At 41.8% G+C, this 21,227-nt stretch overlaps 1 protein-coding gene across 1 annotated transcript in view; it reads left to right on the plus strand.

The window, feature by feature from the left end:
* RBM26 (RNA binding motif protein 26) overlaps positions 1-21,227 on the plus strand; it is a 105,184-nt gene that overhangs the window by 33,954 nt on the left and 50,003 nt on the right. The window contains exons 6-14 of the mRNA XM_077483059.1: positions 85-290; positions 2,218-2,478; positions 4,161-4,403; positions 4,890-5,030; positions 5,229-5,393; positions 6,381-6,489; positions 7,955-8,114; positions 13,535-13,714; positions 14,624-14,695. Of these exons, the coding sequence (XP_077339185.1) occupies positions 85-290; positions 2,218-2,478; positions 4,161-4,403; positions 4,890-5,030; positions 5,229-5,393; positions 6,381-6,489; positions 7,955-8,114; positions 13,535-13,714; positions 14,624-14,695 (1,537 nt within the window). The remainder of the gene's footprint in view (positions 1-84; positions 291-2,217; positions 2,479-4,160; positions 4,404-4,889; positions 5,031-5,228; positions 5,394-6,380; positions 6,490-7,954; positions 8,115-13,534; positions 13,715-14,623; positions 14,696-21,227) is intronic.

Consider the following 21,227-nt stretch of genomic DNA (forward strand, 5'->3'; position numbering starts at 1 on the left):
TTTTTTTTAAGTAGTTGATTTTGTGTTGCATTACTTTGGCGGTTGGCAGAAACAAAATACATATATTTATAATTTTGCATTCAGGGGTAGAGATGACCGCAAAAAAGATGACCGTTCCCGGAAAAGGGAGTATGATCGGACTATGCCTCGTCGAGACTCATACAGGGATCGGTACAATAGAAGAAGAGGTAGAAGTCGCAGCTACAGCCGAAGTCGCAGCTGGAGTAAAGAACGACCACGTGAAAGAGATAGAAGCCGCAGCAGAACAAGGAGTAGGACTAGGAGCAGAGGTTGGCACTTTATAACCTAGAACATCAACTTCAAACACTTATTGTTCAATACTCAACAGAAATGTTTTTCATGCATTACATTTTTTTTTAAAAGAATGTAGGCAGCGCTTCTAGTACCAGGTGCTGTTTTCCGTCTTTAACACAATTTTTTAAATAATTGAGTGCTTGCACTGCTTCTGAACTTTAGTGCAGTAATATATTGGGGATCTCACCAACTTTAAAACAGATCTAAACCCAAAACCAACAATTTAATATTTTTGCACTTGACAGTTTTCAGATGTGGTGCCTGTGTTAATGCTTTCTTTGTTCTTATTTGCACCTGGTAATCCTACAAATAACAAATCCCTTAGTTATCTCCATTACATGGGATGGGGAAGTGAGCACTGTACAGAAGAAAAATAAAATTGGTTTTTGTTCTCAATTCAGCTCACAGAAAATGACAAGGACTCTGCATTTCTGGCAAGTTCAATATGTATTTTCTTTGAATGGATTCTTAGCCTGAAAAAAATAAAAAATAAAAAAAAGGCTGCAACCACCACATTTAAGGACTGTTAAGCTATATTTCATTTTTATTTTTCAGTTAAGTTATCCTTTAAATTTAAAACTGTTATTTCACGATTTGCTGCCACATACTAACCTGTACTTTACCTTGACTGCAAGGGTATAATACATTTAATAAAATTATTATTTAAAGCACAACTGTACCTTTTTTTTAGTTCCTAATTCTGTGAGTGCAACCCGCCTTGTTAACTACATAACTTCCTCACAATTCAGAGATTTTGACTGTGATGGCACAGCTTTTGGGGGAAAAAATAAATCCTCTCCATGCCCTCTACCTATAGTGTCATGTGTGTTCTCAGTTGAAATGGGTGTCGGCTAGGATGTTTTCCTTGTAAAGGCTGTGCTGCTCCATGCGCTGTGATAATGAAAGTTCAACAATGGATCCGTTGGGCATGTGAGTATGTTCATTGAGGGCTACCCTGGTAAGAAGGGAAAAGAGAGAGGTGAAGTTACTCTTTAGGTAGTGGGGAATGTTGACTACAATGCATGCATGGCTTAAGAAAAATAGCATTTAAAAGGCATTTTTCATAAAAATTGTCATTTGAGGGATAACAACAGTAATCTTTTGTTGATTCAGAGTGAACTGACTACAGATGGTAAATTTAGCCTGTGTGCCCAAGTTTTGCAGATTGGCTTATGTTGCCAGAGTGACAAATGGTATTTGTGCTTGTTTAGAAAGTATTGTGCCTTATACAAGTCTGTGCACACATTGTGTGGGGACCTGCTTTTTTTTTGGCACTAAGAAAAACACTGGTCTCCGCAATGGCACTCTGTAAAATAACACAAGGAAGCAGAGAGGTAAACACCTGTTGCAAAAATGGAAGGCACTGGCAGTTCAGAGCAGGCACCAGCTTGTTCTCCTCTGCAGGCTCTGAACTAGCCCCTAGTTCCCTCTAGCAATTTTAAAGGAAACTACAACTGGTATTGTGTGAATGTTAAATGGAGGTCAGCCCCTCACACAAAACATTTAAGTCAGCAGCTACAAATAATGCAGCTGCTGACTTTTAATAAATGGACACTTGCCTGTCTAGGGAGCCCACAATGTCAGCATCGCAGCTGGTTCCCTACTGCGCAAAGTGCAATATGCTTACTAATTGGCCCGGCGGTGGAGGAAGGAGGGGGAGGGGGGGGGGAAATTTCAGAGAGACGGCGTGGGACCTGTTAAAAACGGGTACCAAACCCCATCCCCCCCCCGAAAGGTGCCAAATGTGTCAGTGGAGGGGGGAGACAAATAAGTAGAAGTACCACTTTTGGGTGGAACTCCGCTTTAATTAACTTGTTTTGAAAATATTTTTTTTTTTTAGCTTTAATAACAAATATGCTTTTGCCAGTTGTGCCTAATGCTTTCAAAATGATTATTCCACAGATAAAGATTCAGGAAAACCAAAATTTGAGCTTGACCGAACAGAAGCATCAGACAGTAACTATCAGGCGGGCTCCTCCATTCCCCACATTGGTTCAGCTCATTATCCTGTGCCAACACTTAGTAGCACGATCACAGTTGTTGCACCATCACATCATGGGAACAGCACAGCTGAAAACTGGCCAGAATTCCATGAAGACCAAGTGGACCACAGTAGTTATGGAAGACCTCCCATTCCCAAAAAGCGCTGTAGAGACTATGATGGTATGTTTTCAGTCTTGGTAGTATGTGTCAAGCTATACATATTGAGATATGAGTTTCATTGTTTCATTACTGTATCTATTGTCTTTTTTGTTTTACAAACTGTTGCTTACACGTTTAAAATCTGAATTCCAGAAATTCAGCAATTTTTCTGAGAGTGAAGATGCACTTTGAGTTAAGTCCAAGGGGCTGCAGGTCATCTCCTGGGCTTCTCTTTATTATTTATATCAGACAGGTTTATTGCCCTGCCTGGAATTACACTCCAGACACTGGGGTACTGAGAGGGGGGGAAAGACACAGCAGATATGCCCACCCCCTCCCCTCTGCTACTTATTCAGAGAAGCCTAAGAAAGAAAATTACTTGGAGCCCCCGAACGCACGCACGCACGCACGCACGCACGCACGCACGCACGCACACACACACACACACACACAATTTTAGCAGAAAAATCTAGAGAATAAAATGATGATTGCTGCAATATTTTATGTCACACAGTATTTGTGCAGTGGTGTTTTTAAAGCAATTTTTTAGGATAATTTGAACACCATTTACATATGCGGGTGCAACTTCCATATGCGTTTTCTTTGCTGCGCAGGGATGGGGGCGCTTTAAAAAAAAAAAAATATTTTCCCTTTTTTATTTTTATATTAAGTTGTGTTTAGAAAAAAAAATAAAAAAATTCTCATTTTTATTGCTGTCACATCCCTTGTGACAGTAATAGGTGGTGACAGGTACTCTCTTGCACTTCAAATTATTCAGATCATCGTTTTCGGCGATTCTGAATACTGTATATTTTTTAGAAACCGGCGCCATTGGCAGCCAAGTAAACGGGAAGTGACGTCGCTTCCGTGTTTACAATCGGGAGGCTGGAACGAAGACGTTTCTGGCTTCGTTACAGTCTGTCCCTAGCCGCCAGAAGCTGCGGATGTTCGATCGGATCTCCCGTGCCACCGGGAGGCCCGGAAAGAGCGGTGAGAGGCGGCGCTCCCCCGGGATAACAACCGGAAGCTTTTAGCCACATTGGTTGTTATCCCTGGATAGCCGATCGCCCACTCTAAACAACGGTATCTGGATGATGCCTGCAGCTGTGGGCATCATCCCGGTATAACCCCTGAAAGCCGAGTACGCACATCTGCGTATGCTCGGCGGGAATGGGTTAAAGCTGTCGGTTAAGAAATATAGAGATATAAGCACAGATGTCATGCACCACACTGGACTTAACTCGTAGCGTGCCTTCATTTATTATAAAGGAGGTGAATTCCTGGAAATTGTCTTTAAAGCCCAGTTGAGATTTCAAACATTATTTCCCCCTGTACCCTTTAATGTTGTGATTTGGTTTTGCAGGAAATTCCTTTAAAATTGCTTTTTTTTTTTTTTTTTACTTACTGTGAAAGTTCTGCATTCAAGTTTTGCTGTATTATTTGCTGGTTGATTAACATCCACATCCCTCAGCACAAGTGTCTTTACACAGACTTGTATTGCAATGAAGGGGCAGGGGTTGGGTTCTTTATAGAGCCACATTGCTAGCAGCAGAATCCATCTATTTCTCTCCCTATTAGTCTGGAAGTTCCCTACATACATTACACATGCAGAATTAGTGTTAAGATAAGTTGGTATCTTTTTTTTCTTTTAATTTACATGGAGCGGAAAGGATGTTCATTATTAAATATACTTCTATTTTCAGAAAAAGGATTTTGTATGAGAGGGGATATGTGTCCATTTGATCATGGTAGTGATCCCGTGGTTGTTGAAGATGTCAACCTACCTGGAATACTGCCATTCCCAGCACAGCCACCTGTTGTAGAAGGACCACCTCCACCAGGACTTCCACCCCCACCAACACTTCTTACTCCTCCTCCTCCTGTAAATTTGCGACCTCCAGTTCCTCCACCTGGTCCTCTGCCACCCAGCCTTCCACCAGTGTCAGGTAATGCTTTGTGTAGATATTTGCTACATGTTGTAACTATATTTGTTCTTTTTTTTTTTTTAAAGGCATTGTACTAAAAGGAAATCTTTCCTTTCACCATAAAGTAGCAGGTCCTCCTCATAGCTGCCTTCTTATAGTAATACATGTCCTGCCACCCCTATCTGGAACACTTGGAAACTCCTAGTACTTCCCAGTACGTGGCGCATGTGACCACCTTTTCTTTCACCCACTATGCAGTGCACGTTACCCCAATGGCCAGTTTCCAGCCTGGGGCACTGGTGGAGAGTCAGGAACAAGGTTGGTTTGTAAGTAAGCTACAATACAGACAGTCAAGGAACTTGTAGAGGAATATCTTTTTAGGTGTGAGGGCAAAGCAGAAGGGGAACCTATTACTTTTCACATTTTCAGGGTCCATACAAATCTTTTCCCATGCATGTACTGGTTTTTTGGTTTGATGATTTTTTTTTTTTTCTTTGCTTTTGATAGGCCCGCCACCTCCTCTTCCGCCACTGCAACCTGCTGGCATGGATGCTCCCCCAAACTCTGCCACCAGCTCAGTTCCTACTGTTGTGACTACTGCCATTCACCACCCACCTCCCCCTGTGGTCCCACCACCTCTCTTCTCAGGTATGTGTGCTGTGTGTGTTTTTTAAGATTTCAGTTTGCTCCCTTAACAATTTAAACATTTCAGTAGATTTGTACGCAGAAAACAAGTGTGCTTACTTTAGTGGCCCTGTGTTTTGATGTATAAGATTTATGCATGACTAGGTCTTTTATAATTTGTACTTTTTTTTTTTTTTTTTTTTTTTTTATCTGCAATTTCAGGAGCACCGATACCTTTGTTCCCAGAAACATATGAAGCTGATGTTTATAATCCAGAAGCCCCAAGCATGACAAACACTTCTCGACCTGTGTACAGGCATCGTGTGCATGCACAAAGACCTAATTTAATAGGCCTAACCTCAGGAGACATGGATTTACCACCAAGGGGTACAAACTTTTTTTATTTTATTTTCTTTTGTTTTTTTAAACTCTTTGATTTTTTTTTAATGTCTCTTTCTTAAAAGCTGCCTGTGAAAGAAAAACAATACTTACCAGTCCACCTTTTTTTTTTTTTTTTTTTTTTTTTTTTTTTTATTTATTTTTTTTGGATGGTCTCTTTAAAGTGGTTGTAAACCCTTACAAACCACTTTTAGGTAAGCCTAGATTAAGGTTTACCTGTAGGTCCAAGAAATATCTCCTAAACCTATACGGTTTAGGAGATATTTACCCGAAGACATGCACCGCTGTCTACAGCGCATGCGCCGTAGACAGCGGCGCGCAGGCGCACTGGGCAAGCCGCAGAGCGCGGCGATATGCCGTGAGTGTCGGCTCCCGTGCGCATGCACGGGAGTGACATCATCGCGGCTCCCGCGAATCACAGCGCTGGAGCAGTGAGACCCACAAAGAAGATGGACGCTCGGAACTACAGGGGACAGCAGTGACTTCGCTGGCTCCTGTGTCAGGTAAGTGACACATAATGGGCTACTATGCGATGCATAGTAGTCCATTATGCTTTACCTTTGCAGGGAATCAAAGAGGAAGTAAACCCATTAGGGTTTACTTCCTCTTTAACTACTTTTGAATGGCTGCATATTTAAAAATACCTTGTTGGTACAGTTACCTCTCAGTGGGTACTGCGTGACCTTGCAGATACCCTATATCTGACTAATCTCCGAGAAGGAATCATTTTGGTTGGATTTTTTTAAGCAGATTGCTGTTGTTGCCTGGCATTTTTACCGATTTGGTTGGACCCTGACCCATTAGCCTTCAAGCGAGGCTATACTAATTCCAGCTATTTTATATAAATAAGCATTGTAATTTTTATGCCTGATAAGTTTTAAGAAATTCATGTTTATAGGTTAAATAAGCTGTTGGTTTATGCCGATAAAAATTGTGTGATTTAATATATATATATATTTTTTTTTTTAACCACAGAAAAACCTGCCAATGGTAATGTAAGGATTGTTGTTGAATCTGAATCTAGGAAAAGGAATCTTCCACCTGGAGAAGCTGCAATACCCATAAAAAAACCCTGGTTTGACAAGTATGTTTCATTCATAAATGATCTACCGTGAGAATTGTTGATAGTGTTGCATGTTTATAGCATGATGTTTTAAATGTTAAATATACAAAATGCATTGTGGGGATGTTCCTACATGGTACCTCAGCACTGAAGCTTGAGAATTGACTTTTAGCCGCCAGTTTTACCCTTCAGTTCTCACTCTGTCCCAGAAGGGCTTTACCAGGATAATCCACTTCTCCAAGCAGAACAAGCTTCTAAAGAGTTTGGAAATAGGAACACAGGGCCAGACTTTCTGTGAAGAGAATAACCAAATTCTTGAGATGGCCATAGATGGTGCAAATCTCGGCCGGTTCAGCAAGGACCAATTGAGATTCAGACCATCTATGGTCAGGCTGGTACAACCCTTGGTTGCAGGAAAGAAAATCTCACCATCTATGGTCGGCTTTATCTGCATTCCCTAGAATACATCTGCATACAAATGTACCCTATCACATACGTAAAAGACGTTTGTTTAAATTTAACACTCATGTGATTCCATCTCTCCACCCCCTCCTCTCGTTCTAATTGATCTCGCTTTGAGCTTCCTTCATTAACAAGGAGGTGAAGGCCTCAGTTTCTTCACCACAAAAAGAATGTATCATACTTTTTGTCTACAAGTCCTCTATCGCCTACAGATACCAAGGGGAACTATAAACTTCTTACATTATGCTGTAGGATCGCCCTGAAACTGAATAGGACTTATCCTGTTTCCCTTTGTGTGCAGGAGATGCCTCAAATTCAAACTTTGTCATCCCTACTTAAAGGGACTTTAGGAGTCCCACTGTCAGAATACAATAGCGCAGAAAGGGCGATTCCTTCAATCACCTCGAATGTGTGGATGGGGAAATCCACTGTGAAAGGAAAATGCTGTCAGCATTGCCTTTTAGTGACTCACTCACTGTTCAGATTTTTGGCACAGTTTTGAGAATAGAAGACGACAGAGACTGTGCAGAGCAGGATGAGAGAATGAAGTACTGGATCTTAAACCGTATAGCTACTTATTTTTTTTTATGTTTCATGTCGCCTAATAAAAGGGGCCAGCAGAAAACAATCTGTCGGAAATTAATTTTCTGACTAAAGTTCCACTTTAATTGTGATGGTTGGGTTCACTCCTTCACATCTTCCATGGCTGAGGAATACGGTCAAGCTCATGATGGATGTCTATTGGAAACGATCCTCCGCAATATCTCCTTTTATAATACAACAATTTTTTTTAAAAAGCTTGCAAACATTCTTTACTATGACATCATAACGTCTTGGTAAATAATATTATGTATTTTCCAATAAATGTATAAAACATAAAAGTATAATGGCTCAAATGTTATAAATGTATTGCTTTTAATTATGGTGTATGTAGCATGACTTGCCAGTGTGGACATGTCTTGTAATTGCATTTTGTGACATTCAATTAAAAATATAAAAGATGTAATTTCAATTGTTTCTATAGACAAAACTTCAATAGAGGAAACCCTCCCAACTTTCCAAAAAAGGCTCAATTTCCTAGCGAGAATACCAAGCTGGAGTTGAGGAGAATTCCTTCAGAGTTGAACAACATTAGCAGACTAAATGAGCATTTCAGTAAATTTGGAACACTGGTCAATTTGCAGGTATTGTTTGATTTAAGCTGCTGTTTTGATTTTTATGTTTTAGTTAATTAGGCTAATCCAGTTTGGGCAAGTGAATTGGGATGTATTTGTAGCTGTGTGCTTCACTTCATATTGGTGCTCAATATTCACGGCTGATGCTACCATTAGCTGGAAGTGAGGGGTGCAGAAATTAGTTCTTGTCCCTGAAAAACCCATCCACCTGCTCCTCTCCTCCCCCTCCTTCCTCCGATAGCCACTCCATCCTCTGCTCTCTGTCTGTCACTGTGTGCGGACAGTGCAGTTTATGGCTCAGGAAGTGTAGCTGTCCTATGTGGTCAGGATCCATTCCTCTTGCTGCTCCGTCCAACTCCACCTCCAGCATGCCTGCAGCTTCACACACACCCTTTCTCTCGCCCCTCCCTCCTGCCTCGTGTGTTCTGCCTGTGAAGGGGAGGTGGGCGAGAAGATTAAACAAGCAGCCGACAGCCATGCTGATATACTTACTGAATGAACCAGAGAGCCCCCAGGAGCACTCCAAGTGATCTCTCTGTCTCTGTTTGTGTATGTACAGAACATCTTCTAGAAAATCACCCTTTGCAGAGAGAATGAAGATGACTCTCATTTCCCCTTTTGGGTTAATTTTATGTGTTGGTCACAGCATCACATAGCTGCAATTTTATGTATTTTGATAAAATGTTATTGATCTAAAAATACTTTTAGATACTCTTTATGCACAGTAAATGTGTTGTATGTACCCATCTTTTGAGTACTTCACATTGCAACTCATTTTTTACAAAAAAAAGTGGGTTACAGAAACCACATCTTCATAAGCTTTTTTGGAAGCTTTCACAATTGTCAGGTAGATATATATAATTTTATGATAATATAACAGCACCTCACCCAAAACTATTGATAGTGTGAGCCACACTTAAAGGGGCAGCAGTTGTATGTTAACTAATTATAGTTTGGCGCCTTCTTCATTTTGATTTATTCCAGTGGCACCAGCCTGATCAAACACGGAGTTGCTACCTGGACAAGATGATCCTTGGCTTTCTGATCGTCTTCAGGGGCATCTGGCCCTTTTGTCATCAGTTGTGGCAGCAGAGCATCTGTACAAAGATGCTGGAATTGTTTGCGCTTTCCTTAACCACTTAACAACCGTCCATTGCCGATTAACGGCATCAGGGCGGTTGTTTAACTCTAAGAGGCCGTTAATTAACGGCCTCCTAGAATTCTGCTCTCGCGCGCCCCCTGGGGCGCGCACACGAGAGCATCCGTGACCGCTGGGTCCAGTGGACCCGGCGCATCACGAATCACGGTAAACGGCCGCTCATCGCGGCCGTTTACCACGTGATCGCTCCGTCAAATGACGGAGTGATCACTTGTAAACAAGCCGGCGTCATGTTATGACGCCGGTTCCTCCCTCCCCCTCTCTGTACCGATCGGTACAGCGGAGGGGGAAGAGATCGGTGTCAGCAGCGATGTGGGCTGCATCTGCAGTGCCCACATCGCTGCTCACCGAAAATTAACCCCTCAAATCCCTGCAAATACTCTGCATTACTCTGCAATTCCCTGCAAATACTCTGCATTACTCTGCAATTCCCTGCAAATACTCTGCAATTCCCTGCAAATACTCTGCATTACTCTGCAATTCCCTGCAAATACTCTGCATTACTCTGCAATTCCCTGCAAATACTCTGCATTACTCTGCAATTCCCTGCAAATACTCTGCATTACTCTGCAATTCCCTGCAAATACTCTGCATTACTCTGCAATTCCCTGCAAATACTCTGCAATTCCCTGCAAATACTCTGCAATGCCCTGCAACACTCTGCATTGCCCTGCAACACTCCGCATTGCCCTGCAACACTCCGCATTGCCCTGCAACACTCCGCAATGCCCTGCAACACTCCGCAATGCCCTGCAACACTCCGCAATGCCCTGCAACACTCCGCAATGCCCTGCAACACTCCGCAATGCCCTGCAACACTCCGCAATGCCCTGCAACACTCCGCAATGCCCTGCAACACTCCGCAATGCCCTGCAACACTCCGCAATGCCCTGCAACACTCCGCAATGCCCTGCAACACTCCGCAATGCCCTGCAACACTCCGCAATGCCCTGCAACACTCCGCAATGCCCTGCAACACTCCGCAATGCCCTGCAACACTCCGCAATGCCCTGCAACACTCCGCAACGCTCTGCAATACCCTGCAACACTCTGCAACACCCGCCAATACCCTGCAACACTCTGCAATGCTCTGCAACCCCCGCCGATACCCTGCAACACTCTGCAATGCTCTGCAACCCCCGCCGATACCCTGCAACACTCTGCAATGCTCTGCAACACCCGCCGATACCCTGCAACACTCTGCAATGCTCTGCAACACCCGCCAATACCCTGCAACACTCTGCAATGCTCTGCAACACCCGCCAATACCCTGCAATGCTCTGCAACGCAGTACTCTGCAACACCATGCTCTGAGATACCCAGCCATAGTCGGTGATACCCTGCAATACCCAGCCATAGACATCTCCCGCCGCCCTCCGGTGCTTCTACCGAATCGCTAATACGATCAAAGCCAGAATCTTTTTTTTTTTCAGGCTTCCCAGCTTAGAGGTGAGATGTGGGTCTTATTGACCCCACATCTCACTGTAAAGAGGACCTGTCATGCCATATTCCTATTACAAGGGATGTTTACATTCCTTGTAATAGGAATAAAAGTGATCAAAAAAATTATTTTTGGGGAAAAAAATGTCAAACTAAAATAAATAAAGTAAAATGAACAATAAAAAAAAATGTTTTTTTTAAAGCGCCCCTGTCCCCATGTGCTCGCATGCAGAAGCGAACGCATGCGTAAGTCCCGCCCACATATGAAAACGGTGTTCAAACCACACATGTGAGGTATCGCTGCGAACGTTAGAGCGAGAGAAATAATTCTAGCCCTAGACCTCCTCTGTATCTCAAAACATATAACCAGTAAAAAAAATGTAAATCGTCGCCTATGGGGATTTTTAAGTAGCGACGTTTGCCGCCATTCCACGAGCGTGTGCAATTTTGAAGAGTGACATATTAGGTATCTATTTACTCAGCGTAACTTCATCTTTCACATTATGCAAAAATTGGGCTAACTTTACTGTGTTTTTTTTTTTTTTTAAGCACAAAACTGTTTTTTTTCCAAAAAAAAGCATTCGAAAAATTACTGCGCAAATACCGTGCGAGATAAAAAGTTGCAAAGACCACCATTGTATTCTCCAGGGTGTTTGCTAAAAAAACATATATAATGTTTTGGAGTTCTATGTAATTTTCTAGCAAATAAATGATGATTTTTACATGTAGGAGAGAAATGTCAGAATTGTCCTGGGTGCTCCAGAACGCCTGATGGCGCTCCCTGCATGTTGGGCCTCTGTATGTGGCCACGCTGTGTAAAAGTCTCACACATGTGGTATCACCATACTCGGGAGTAATAGCAGAATGTGTTTTGGGGTGTAATTTGTGGTATGCATATGCTGTGTGTGAGAAATAACCTGATAATATGACAATTTTGTGAAAAAAAAAAAAAAAGTAAAAAGAATCTTGATTTTGCAAAGAATTGTGGGAAAAAATGACAACTTCAAAAAACTCATCATGCCTCTTACTAAATACCTTGGAATGTCTTCTTTCCAAAAAGGGGTCATTTGGGGGGTATTTGTACTTTTCTGGCATGTTAGGGTCTCAAGAATTGAAATAGGCCGTCAGTCCTTCAGGTGTGATCAATTTTCAGATATTGGCACCATAGCTTGTGGACTCTATAACTTTCACAAAGACCAAATAATATCCACCAATTTGTACTTATTTTTACCAAAGATATGTAGTAGTATAAATTTTGGCCAAAATTTATGAAGAAAAAATTTCTAATCTGCTAAATTTTCTAACAGAAACAAAGAAAAATTCGTTTTTTTACAGAATTTTCGGTATTTTTTCTTTTATAGCACAAAAAAAAAAAAACCCAGCGGTGATTAAATACCACCAAAAGAAAGCTCTATTTGTGTGAAAAAAAGGACAAAAATTTCATATAGGTCCAGTGTTGCATGACTGAGTAATTGTCATTCAAAATGCGAGAGCACCGAAAGCTGAAAATTGGTCTGGTTATTAAGGGTGTTTAAGTGCCCAGTGGTCAAGTGGTTAATGTGTTTTTCAGCCCATGTGTTTTTGCACAGCCTTTGCACAAAATATAGGGCAGCAAGGCCCAGTGTACTTTTCTCTGTAACAAATGCCTGCCCAAATTCAGTGCCATTTTTGGAGAAATATATTTCCATAGTCACCAATAAGGTTAGCAAGGCAGCCAACCACATCATTTTTCACCAAAGGATTCCCTGGACGTTTCAAAATGTACACTGGTGACCTTCAAACCTCGGCTGCAATAAGCAAATAAGTCATCTTCACCCAGCTGAGGAGCTGACGGGTAAACTGACCAACCCACAAGGAACAAAGAAACCTCTATACAGCCTTCTTTCAGAGGCAGGTTCTCCTGCACATTGACTTCATAGTAAACTTTGCCCTCAGTTACTCTGAGTGGCTCGAGAGCTTGATCACAGAGATGAGACCTTCTCAGAAAAGAGGTCTTCCTCCAAAGCCTCCCTCTCTCCCTCTTTCCCTCTCTCCTCTCTCCCGTCTCCTCTCTTCCTTGTCGGCACTGAAAATAGCTTTACCTCTGTCTGTTAAATTCCTTCCTATCATCTACCTATACATTGATGTATAACAGAATTACTTTATTCACTTAAAGTGGAAATAAAGCAAAGAAAAATATTTATTATACTGCAGCTTATCAATAATTAGATGGGTGGCTGCATTTGTTTTTGTTTTTAGGTTTTCTCTTTTATTTTCACCTGGTGATCCTGCTAGTAAGTGTTGTTTTTTCAAAAGAACACGCTTTCTTGTAGCTGCAGCAGTTAGAGGGTTGAATCAAACAAACCATTTAACACTGGAAAAGAGGGGGGGGGGGGGGGGTTTGGCAAAATTACATTTTGCCTAGGGTGTCAAAAATCCCTGCACCTTGCAGGTGTGTGTGTAGTGTAGTCTCTGCATACTAGATCTGGGGATAGTAATGTCACTTGTACTGTAACTCCTTAAGTTTAGCTTCCCTGCCCTGGGACAGTCTTGTGTTTTTGTCGTGGGTTCTGTGCCTCCCTCCCCTTGCTGCTTTTTGTTGAACAAAAGTGCTTTTTTCTTGGGAAATATTGGGTAGCACCTTCACTCATCTGAACCACTTCTCTTATATAGCCTGGAGAAAAGGTGCCTCTAGCGGCCAGGAGTCTGTTTATTTTCTGCCGATTATAATAGGTCCATGGCAGTGAAAAGGATTAAGATCAAGCAAAGCAAATTCATATTAATACTGCGTGAGAACTGCTACTGTTAATCTTTTTCCCTTTTAAAAAATATGAGCTTTTATAATTTACAGGTTGCTTATGAGGGAGATCCAGAAGCTGCTCTTATTCAGTTTGCAACACATGCAGAAGCAAAGGCAGCCATCTCAAGCACAGAAGCAGTTTTGAATAACCGGTTTATTAAGATGTATTGGCACAGAGAAGGGCCTTCTCAGCAAACACAAGCCCCAGCATCTGCAAATATATTTGCAAAGGTATAAAAAAAACTTATAGGTGTTTTCCATTGTACAATAGTAAGGTTGAAATCTGATAACAATAATACTAATTGCAGTCATTTTAGGAACAGGTTGGATGATCCTGCTCAGAATATGCTCTTCTTAAGCCAGCCATACATGGATCGAAATGTGGCCGGTTCAGTAGGTACTGCCCAAATTTTGACACTTGTATTGGCAGAGAAGTTGTACAGCAGTCTACCATTCAGCTTCTGTATGCCTGCCCTCTCTGATTTTTTTTTTTGTCCCCATCTCCTGTAAGGGCTTGGAAATCTTTGTCAAAAAACTTGGGGGGGAACTGGGGCTTTTTTTTTTTTTTTTTTCCTACAAGCTGGTTGAACAAAAGACTAATGTATGAGCTGCCTTACTGGCTGAATCAATATAATTGATAAGCTAATTCCCTGACTCTTTATTTCACATTACTTTCACAAAGGTGATTAAGCGGCTGTTTTATTTTTTTTCAGGCAGCCATTGAGTTTACTATCATCGTTGGGGACTTTAGATTCTCTGTTATCAACAATGATTGTAATAGAAAAAGGCAGTCCAAATTGCAGTTAATTATGGCAGCCGGTCATATTTTAGTTTACTGTAGTCAGATTCGTTTAAGATGGTATTTAATAGCAGTTGGTCTACTGCCTTGCTAATGTGGATGCAGAATAGGTATGATGTTGTCATTTGCAGGGTACTTCTAACTTTTAAAATGAATCACTAAGGGATGCATTGTGTGGAACTGTAATAACTGCTCTAAGTTGCCCTTGATTGGCACACATTTATTTTACTTTCCAAATGCTTGGAGATCGTGTTTGTGTTTTTGCAGATTTGCTAATGCTGCATATTATATTTCATTTGGTCTTTGTTCATTGCACTCAGTTTCTATTTTATTTATTGCAGACTGTAACCAAAGTACCAATAAAAGAAAGGCTGGGTTTTATTGCAAAGCACACAACTGCAACCACTGAAAAGGTCAGTAAATCACTTTAGAACTAAATCCATATAAGTTTGGTCAAAGTGGGGAAAAAAATAAAAGCAGAAGGGCTATTGCTTACTAATCAATTTGATGTGGCCCTTGTGTTGCTGGTTTCTGCGTCGTATGAAATCTCCATCCTCCGATCCAGGAAGATTGCAGCGGCTGGGTAATCTAGTTGAAGGAGCTGTGACCGGTACTTGAGGGGTGCCTGAATATGGCTGCCTTTTCCACCCAGTTCCTTCATTCATAGAAGTCGTAACACAGCTTTTATGAATGGAGGACTCACGGATGATTGAAAGGTCCACTCCTGCAATTCATAGACCACGTTTAATATGCTGCATTTTCACCTACAACTAAAGCACTTGAATCAATGGATTGGTATCCCCAGCTGTGCCTCTCAGAGGAAAACACAGATACTTTAAGAAACGTTTTTCCAGTGTCTGCCATGGATTAAGGTGACTTTTCCTTCAGGTTCGAGTACTGTGTCTCTAAACCTTTCCTTATGTGTCTTTGTAGCAACCACCTAGTCATCTGGCATTAGTTTTTAGATGCTTCCAAAATGTTAGGATCCTGAATTGGGGAGTTGTAGCCAACCTTTTGGAGATTAGCACTATTCTCTGTGAGAACAGAATGGAGGCCTTAAGCTTCTGTGAAAAATGTATGCAAGTGCAGTGCATGCAAGGCCACAGTTTTCTGCTTCTCCACTATTTTGTGGACAGTAGGAGGTGTGAAACCCCGCTGTATTTCAAATGCAACTTTTTTTTTCTTGTGACCTTTACAGGAGCATTTGGCAATGGCTGTATGAATGTGAGTTAGGCCCCTTTTACACAGATGATCCGTTCAGCTCCGCCTGTCAGTTTTTTAGGCGTTCCTGAATGGACACTCCATAGAGGTCCATGGAAGGATGGATGTCAGCAGTGACATGTCCACTGACATCCGACCTGCTCCGATCCGAAAAAGTGTGATGGAGGAAAAACTTTTTTTTCCATCCGTCTGCAGATCGTATCGGGCGACGACGCACTCTATGGTCAGTCATGCGATCCCCATAGGAGAGAGCGGCACTCTGACAGGTCCGTCCCTGCACAGTGTGCAGAGACAGCCCTGTTATCTTCCTGCTAGCGGGGATCGAATGGAGCTATCCCTTGTTGAGAAGAGCGGGCTCCGTACACGGACACGTCCCTGTGAAGGAGCCCTTAGGCACTTTTAGATTGTAAGCTTCTTATGGGCGGGGACTGATGTGAATGTGCAGTAAATGTGTAAAGCACTGCATAAATTGACAGCGCTGTATAAGTAAATTAAATAAATGGCCAAGCTTCTGGCCATCCAGAAAACATGTCCATACAGACGAGTGCATACTTATAAGATCCTGACATTGGGCTTCTGGATATATCAATTTGTATACTCTTAAAGGGGTATTCAGCTTTTGAATATACCTTTTTGGTGACAGGTAAAACAAGAAGCGGTATATTTTAAAACCGCTTAAGTGGACCCTGGTGCTATCCAATGCTCATTTACAGTCCCTTGACTTTTTTCTCATTTTGTCATGTTACAACCAAAAACAAATGTATTTTACTGGGATTTTACGTGATAAACACAAAGTGGCACATAATTGTGAAATGGAAGGAAAATAACTGGCTTTCAATTTTTTTTCCACTGTGTGAAAAGTGTGGCGTGCATTTGTATTCCACCCCCTTTACTCTGATTCCCCTAACAAAAATCTAGTGGAACCAATTGCCTTCAGAAGTCACATAAAAAATAGAGTCCACCTGTATGTAATTTTATCACCGTATAAATACAGCTGTTCTGTGAAGCCCCCAGAGGTTTGTTGGAGAACCTTAGTGAACAAAGAGCATAATGAAGGCCAAAGAACATGCCAGACAGGTCAGGGATAAAGTTGCGGAGAAGTTTAAAGTAGGGTTCAGTTATAAAAAATATCCCAAGTGCTAAACATCCCGCAGATTACTGTTCAATTCATCCGAAAATGGAAAGAGTATGGCACCGCTGCAAACCTACCAAGACAAGGCTGTCCACCTAAATTGACAGGCCGGGCAAGGAGAGCATTAAGCACTTTGCAGCTAAAGGACCAGGCCCCTTTTTGCGATTCGGCACTGTGTCTCTTTAACTGACAGTTGCGCGGTCGTGCAACGTGGCTCCCCACAAATAGAGCTTTCTTTAGGTGGAATTTGATCACCTCTGCGGTTTTTATTTTTGCTCTATAAACAGAAATAGAACGACAATTTTGAAAAAAATTCAATATTTTTTACTTTTTGCTATAATAAATATCTCCAAAAAATATATAAACATTTTTTTCCCCATAGTTTAGCCCGGAACGTATTCTACATATTTTTGGTAATTTCGTATTTTTATTGTGACTGCAACATTATGGCGGACAATTTTGACACATTTTTGGGACCATTGGCATTAATACAGCGATCAGTGCGATTAAAAATGCATTGATTACTGTAAAAATGTCACTGGCAGTGAAGGGTTTAACACTAGGGGGCAGTGAAGGGGTTAAGTGTGACCTAATGTGTGTTTATTACTGTAGGGGGCGTGGCTTGGTGTAACATCCCTGATCGTCGTTCCCTGTGACAGGCTCACTAGGAAGCACGGGGAGAGGTTTGTTTACACTTACCTCTTTACCTTATTCAGCTCTGTGACCTGATTGCAGGACACCGGCGCCAATTGGGTCCCACGGGCGCGGTCACGGAGCTCAGGGCTGGGCTCTTAAAGGGGCAACGTACCTGTACGTGCTTGTGCCCATCTGTGCCATTCTGCCGACGTATATCGGCGTGAGGCAGTCCTTAAGTGGTTAATTAGACAAGCAGCCAAGAGACCTATGTTAACTCTGGAGGAGCTGCAGAGATCCACAGCTCAGGTAGGAGAATCTGTCCATAGGACATCCATTAGTCGTGCGCTCCATAAATCTGGTCTTTTTTGGAAGTGTGTCAAGAAGGAAGCCATTGTAGAAAGAAAGCCATAAGAAGTCCTGTTTGCAGTTTGAGAGAAGCCATGTGGGGGACACAGCAAATATGGAAGAAGGTGCTCTGGTCAGATGGGACCAAAATGGAACTTTTTGGCCTGAAAGCAAACTGCTATGTGTGGTGGAAAACTTTGCACATCAACCTGAACCCAGCATCCCCACTGTGAAACATGATGGTGGCAGCATCATGTTGTGGGGATGCTGTTCTTTAGCAGAACCAGGGAAGCTGGTCAGAGTTGATGGGAAGATGGATGGAGACAAATACAGTCTGCAAAAGACTTGAGACTGGAGTGTAGGTTCACCTTCCAGCAGGACAATGACCCTAAACATACAGCCAGAGCTACAATGGAATGATTTAGTTCAAAGCATTTTCATGTGTTAGAATGGTCCAGTCAAAATCCAGACTTAAATCCAATTGAGAATCTGTTGCAAGACTTGAAAATTGCTGTTCACAGATTCTCTCCATCCAATCTGACAGAGCTTGAGCTATTTTGCAAAGAAGACTAGGCAAAAATGTTACTTTCTAGATGTGCAAAGCTGGTAGAGACACCCCCAAAAAGACTTGCAGCTGTAATTGCAGAGAAATGTGGTTCTACAAAATATTGAATACAAATGCACGTCACACTTTTCACTTATGTGTAAAAAAAAATTAGAAAACCATTTATCATTTTCTTTCCACTTCACAATTATGTGCCACTTTGTGTTAGTCTATCACATAAAATCCCAATAAAATACATTTACGTTTTTGGTTGTAACATGACAAAATGTGGAAAATTTCAACGGTTATGACTACTTTTCCAAGGCACTGTACCAAGCTAAGGCAAACTTTTAATGACACTGTCCATGTGTCAAGCTGGCCATCGTGGAAGAAGAGCGACAGGCAGACATAAAGGCTCACCATTTTTACAAAATACTTGCATCCTCTGAAAACTACTTCCTGTTCCTGTTCTGGGATACGTGTTCTTGGTGTAATTATCCCAGTTCTGTGGGCGCAAAACTAGGGCTGGAATTTGGACAGCCTGGAAGGAGGTGGAGAGTTTTTCCCTGCCCCCTACATTCACACAGGACTATAACAAAAAAGAAAATTGCGCTGGACAAAAGAAAAAAAAACAATGTAAATAGCAGCAACACCATGTGAGATGCACACCAATAGCAATAAATATCAAAAAAAGTTGCGCTCCTAAAGAATGATTTAAATCTAAAAATGAATCCATTCATAATGTGAATAAATATCGATTACTTTAAATCATATCATATGGAGAAAGTGTCCAAAAAGAAATAGGAATAAATCCGTCCACAATCCGTGAAGAAATCAAGTGACAACTTGTAATACTTTCCACAATATGGTGGCTTGTGCTGAATAGATCCCACCACTGAGTGAAATGCACGCTTACCAGCGGTGAAAACTTTAACGCATATGACCATAACCCGGCCAGGGCCTTTTCCTCAGAGGGTTCTCACCAAACGATCCAATCAGCACCTCTTCTGTAAAGGTCTCCCAGCCCTACTCCTTCAGCTCTCCACTGTTACCAAGTAATATGGCAAAGGGTAGATATGTTTGCTCAAAAGAAGAAAAATGGAGCAATCATAGGTAAAACCCGTAGGGTATTTTATTCAAAAAATGCTGCAGCTTTAAAAATCTGCATAAAAATTGTGGCCAGCCAGCTACAGAAAACATGCCCGTGCTGACAAACAGACGGACGTAGCACGCAGTGACATCAGCACATCGCTCCTGCCAATGCATTTCGTCACAGGGTTGACGTCATGGGCCACAATTTTTAAGCAGATTTTTAAAGCTAAATGTTATTTGTTTCTACGCTGCAGCTTTTTGGCAGATGCATTTTCTCAAACCTCACCAACTGTGTCTGGGGGCATGGGCTCTTCACTCAGTCGTTTAAGGAATTTTTTGATGGTGGGGTACCCTGGATAGGGATCTAGTGATGTCCAGGTTCAATGCGAAGCAGGGCATTTTTGTCCCCAGGACCAGGGATCTGCAAGCATTTCTGGTGGATTCTCTGGTGACTATGGGACCAGTGCTCCATCATTTATGCCTTCCTGCCATTAGTTTCTGCCTCATCTGCTTAACGGGATTTGAGTGGAAGGAATTACAGTGATTTCTGATTTGCCCCAGCCTGGCCCTGGAGAATTTGATACTCTGACACTGTGAACATGTAGGCGGTTGACCCTTAAATTCTCATGGATTGACCCAACCTTCTTTTACAAGGTCTTCCATCTGTCTTTACATCAGCTGGCTTTAAGTGCAAAAAATACGAGCAGCATTGGTCTCCCAGATCTGAATGCATATACCACAAATCCTGTCTTTGAACCGGAATGGTGGACTGGCAAATCCACAGGACTGCCAAAGACTAAATTGCCCTTTTAAAGAAAGCATCTCAGACAACTTATAAACCATCATCCCTTGGCTCAAACCGTACGACATGAATTGCCATCTACACTCCCACCAGTGGATAGGACTGACTTTACTTTGCTTCCAGGCAATGTGCAAAGGCCCCGCCTTCTCCTTTGTTCCAGGGCCAAAGACCCCTCTTTTGGCTAACCCACCAGACCTCAAACATGCCTTTAAATTGGTTATCAACTTGCAAGCATTAGGTTTTTGTTTTTCCTCCCTCCCTCAAACCTAAGTTTGATTACTTGGTCCTCCCAGGAGTGGTCCTGACACTAGAGTTCGTTCGTCATCGTTATTCGTTATCATTTGTTGCTTTCTGTTCAGCAAAATCCATAAACATTCTTAGAGGAAAAAAAGTAACTTTGATACTCTTCCTAGAGCTGGCAATTATGTTTGTAGTGGCTAGTTAGGCCTGAGATCCATCTTCATTATATTATTATTATTATTATACAGGATTTATATAGCGCCAACAGTTTGCGCAGAGCTTTACAACATGAGGGCAGACAGTACACTTAGAATACAAATCAATACAGGAGGGACTAGAGGGCCCTGCTCGTTAAAGCTTACAATCTAGAAGGGAGGGTCAAGTTGAAACAAAAGGTAATAACTGTGGGGGATGAGCTGATGGAGAAAATGAAAATACAGTTGTTAGGTGTGGGTAGGATATTATGTGTAATTATATATATATATATATATATATATATATATATATATATATATATATATATAATATATATATATATATATAATATATATATATATAATCTGTATGAAGGTAAAAAAAAAACTCAGTATGTAGCTCCCCCCAATACATGCCAAAGCCCGATCTTGATCGTGCTATGTGCATGGAGTTGAGACTCTCCTGGGTCTCTCCCGCCTCGCTGACTGAGATGCAGTTACCATTCACTCCTGCTGCTGTCAGTAACAGCCAGTGAGGAGGGAGCAAGCGTTAGGGCTGAGCTACACTCTTTGTGGCTTATGGACACAGAGCGGGCTTGGGTTGAGAGCAGGCACGAGTGCCCCCTTAGAAAGCCTCATCTGTTAGTAAAAAAAAAAAAGCACACTGTTAGACCCCTTTCACACTGGGGCATTTTTCAGGCGCTTTAGCGTTAAAAAAAAAAAATAAAAAAAAAAGCAG

Source organism: Lithobates pipiens, unplaced genomic scaffold (assembly GCF_037356315.1).
Source record: "Lithobates pipiens isolate NorthernLeopardFrog02 unplaced genomic scaffold, aLitPip1_a1.2 Scaffold_16, whole genome shotgun sequence".
Lineage (NCBI taxonomy): Eukaryota > Metazoa > Chordata > Amphibia > Anura > Ranidae > Lithobates > Lithobates pipiens.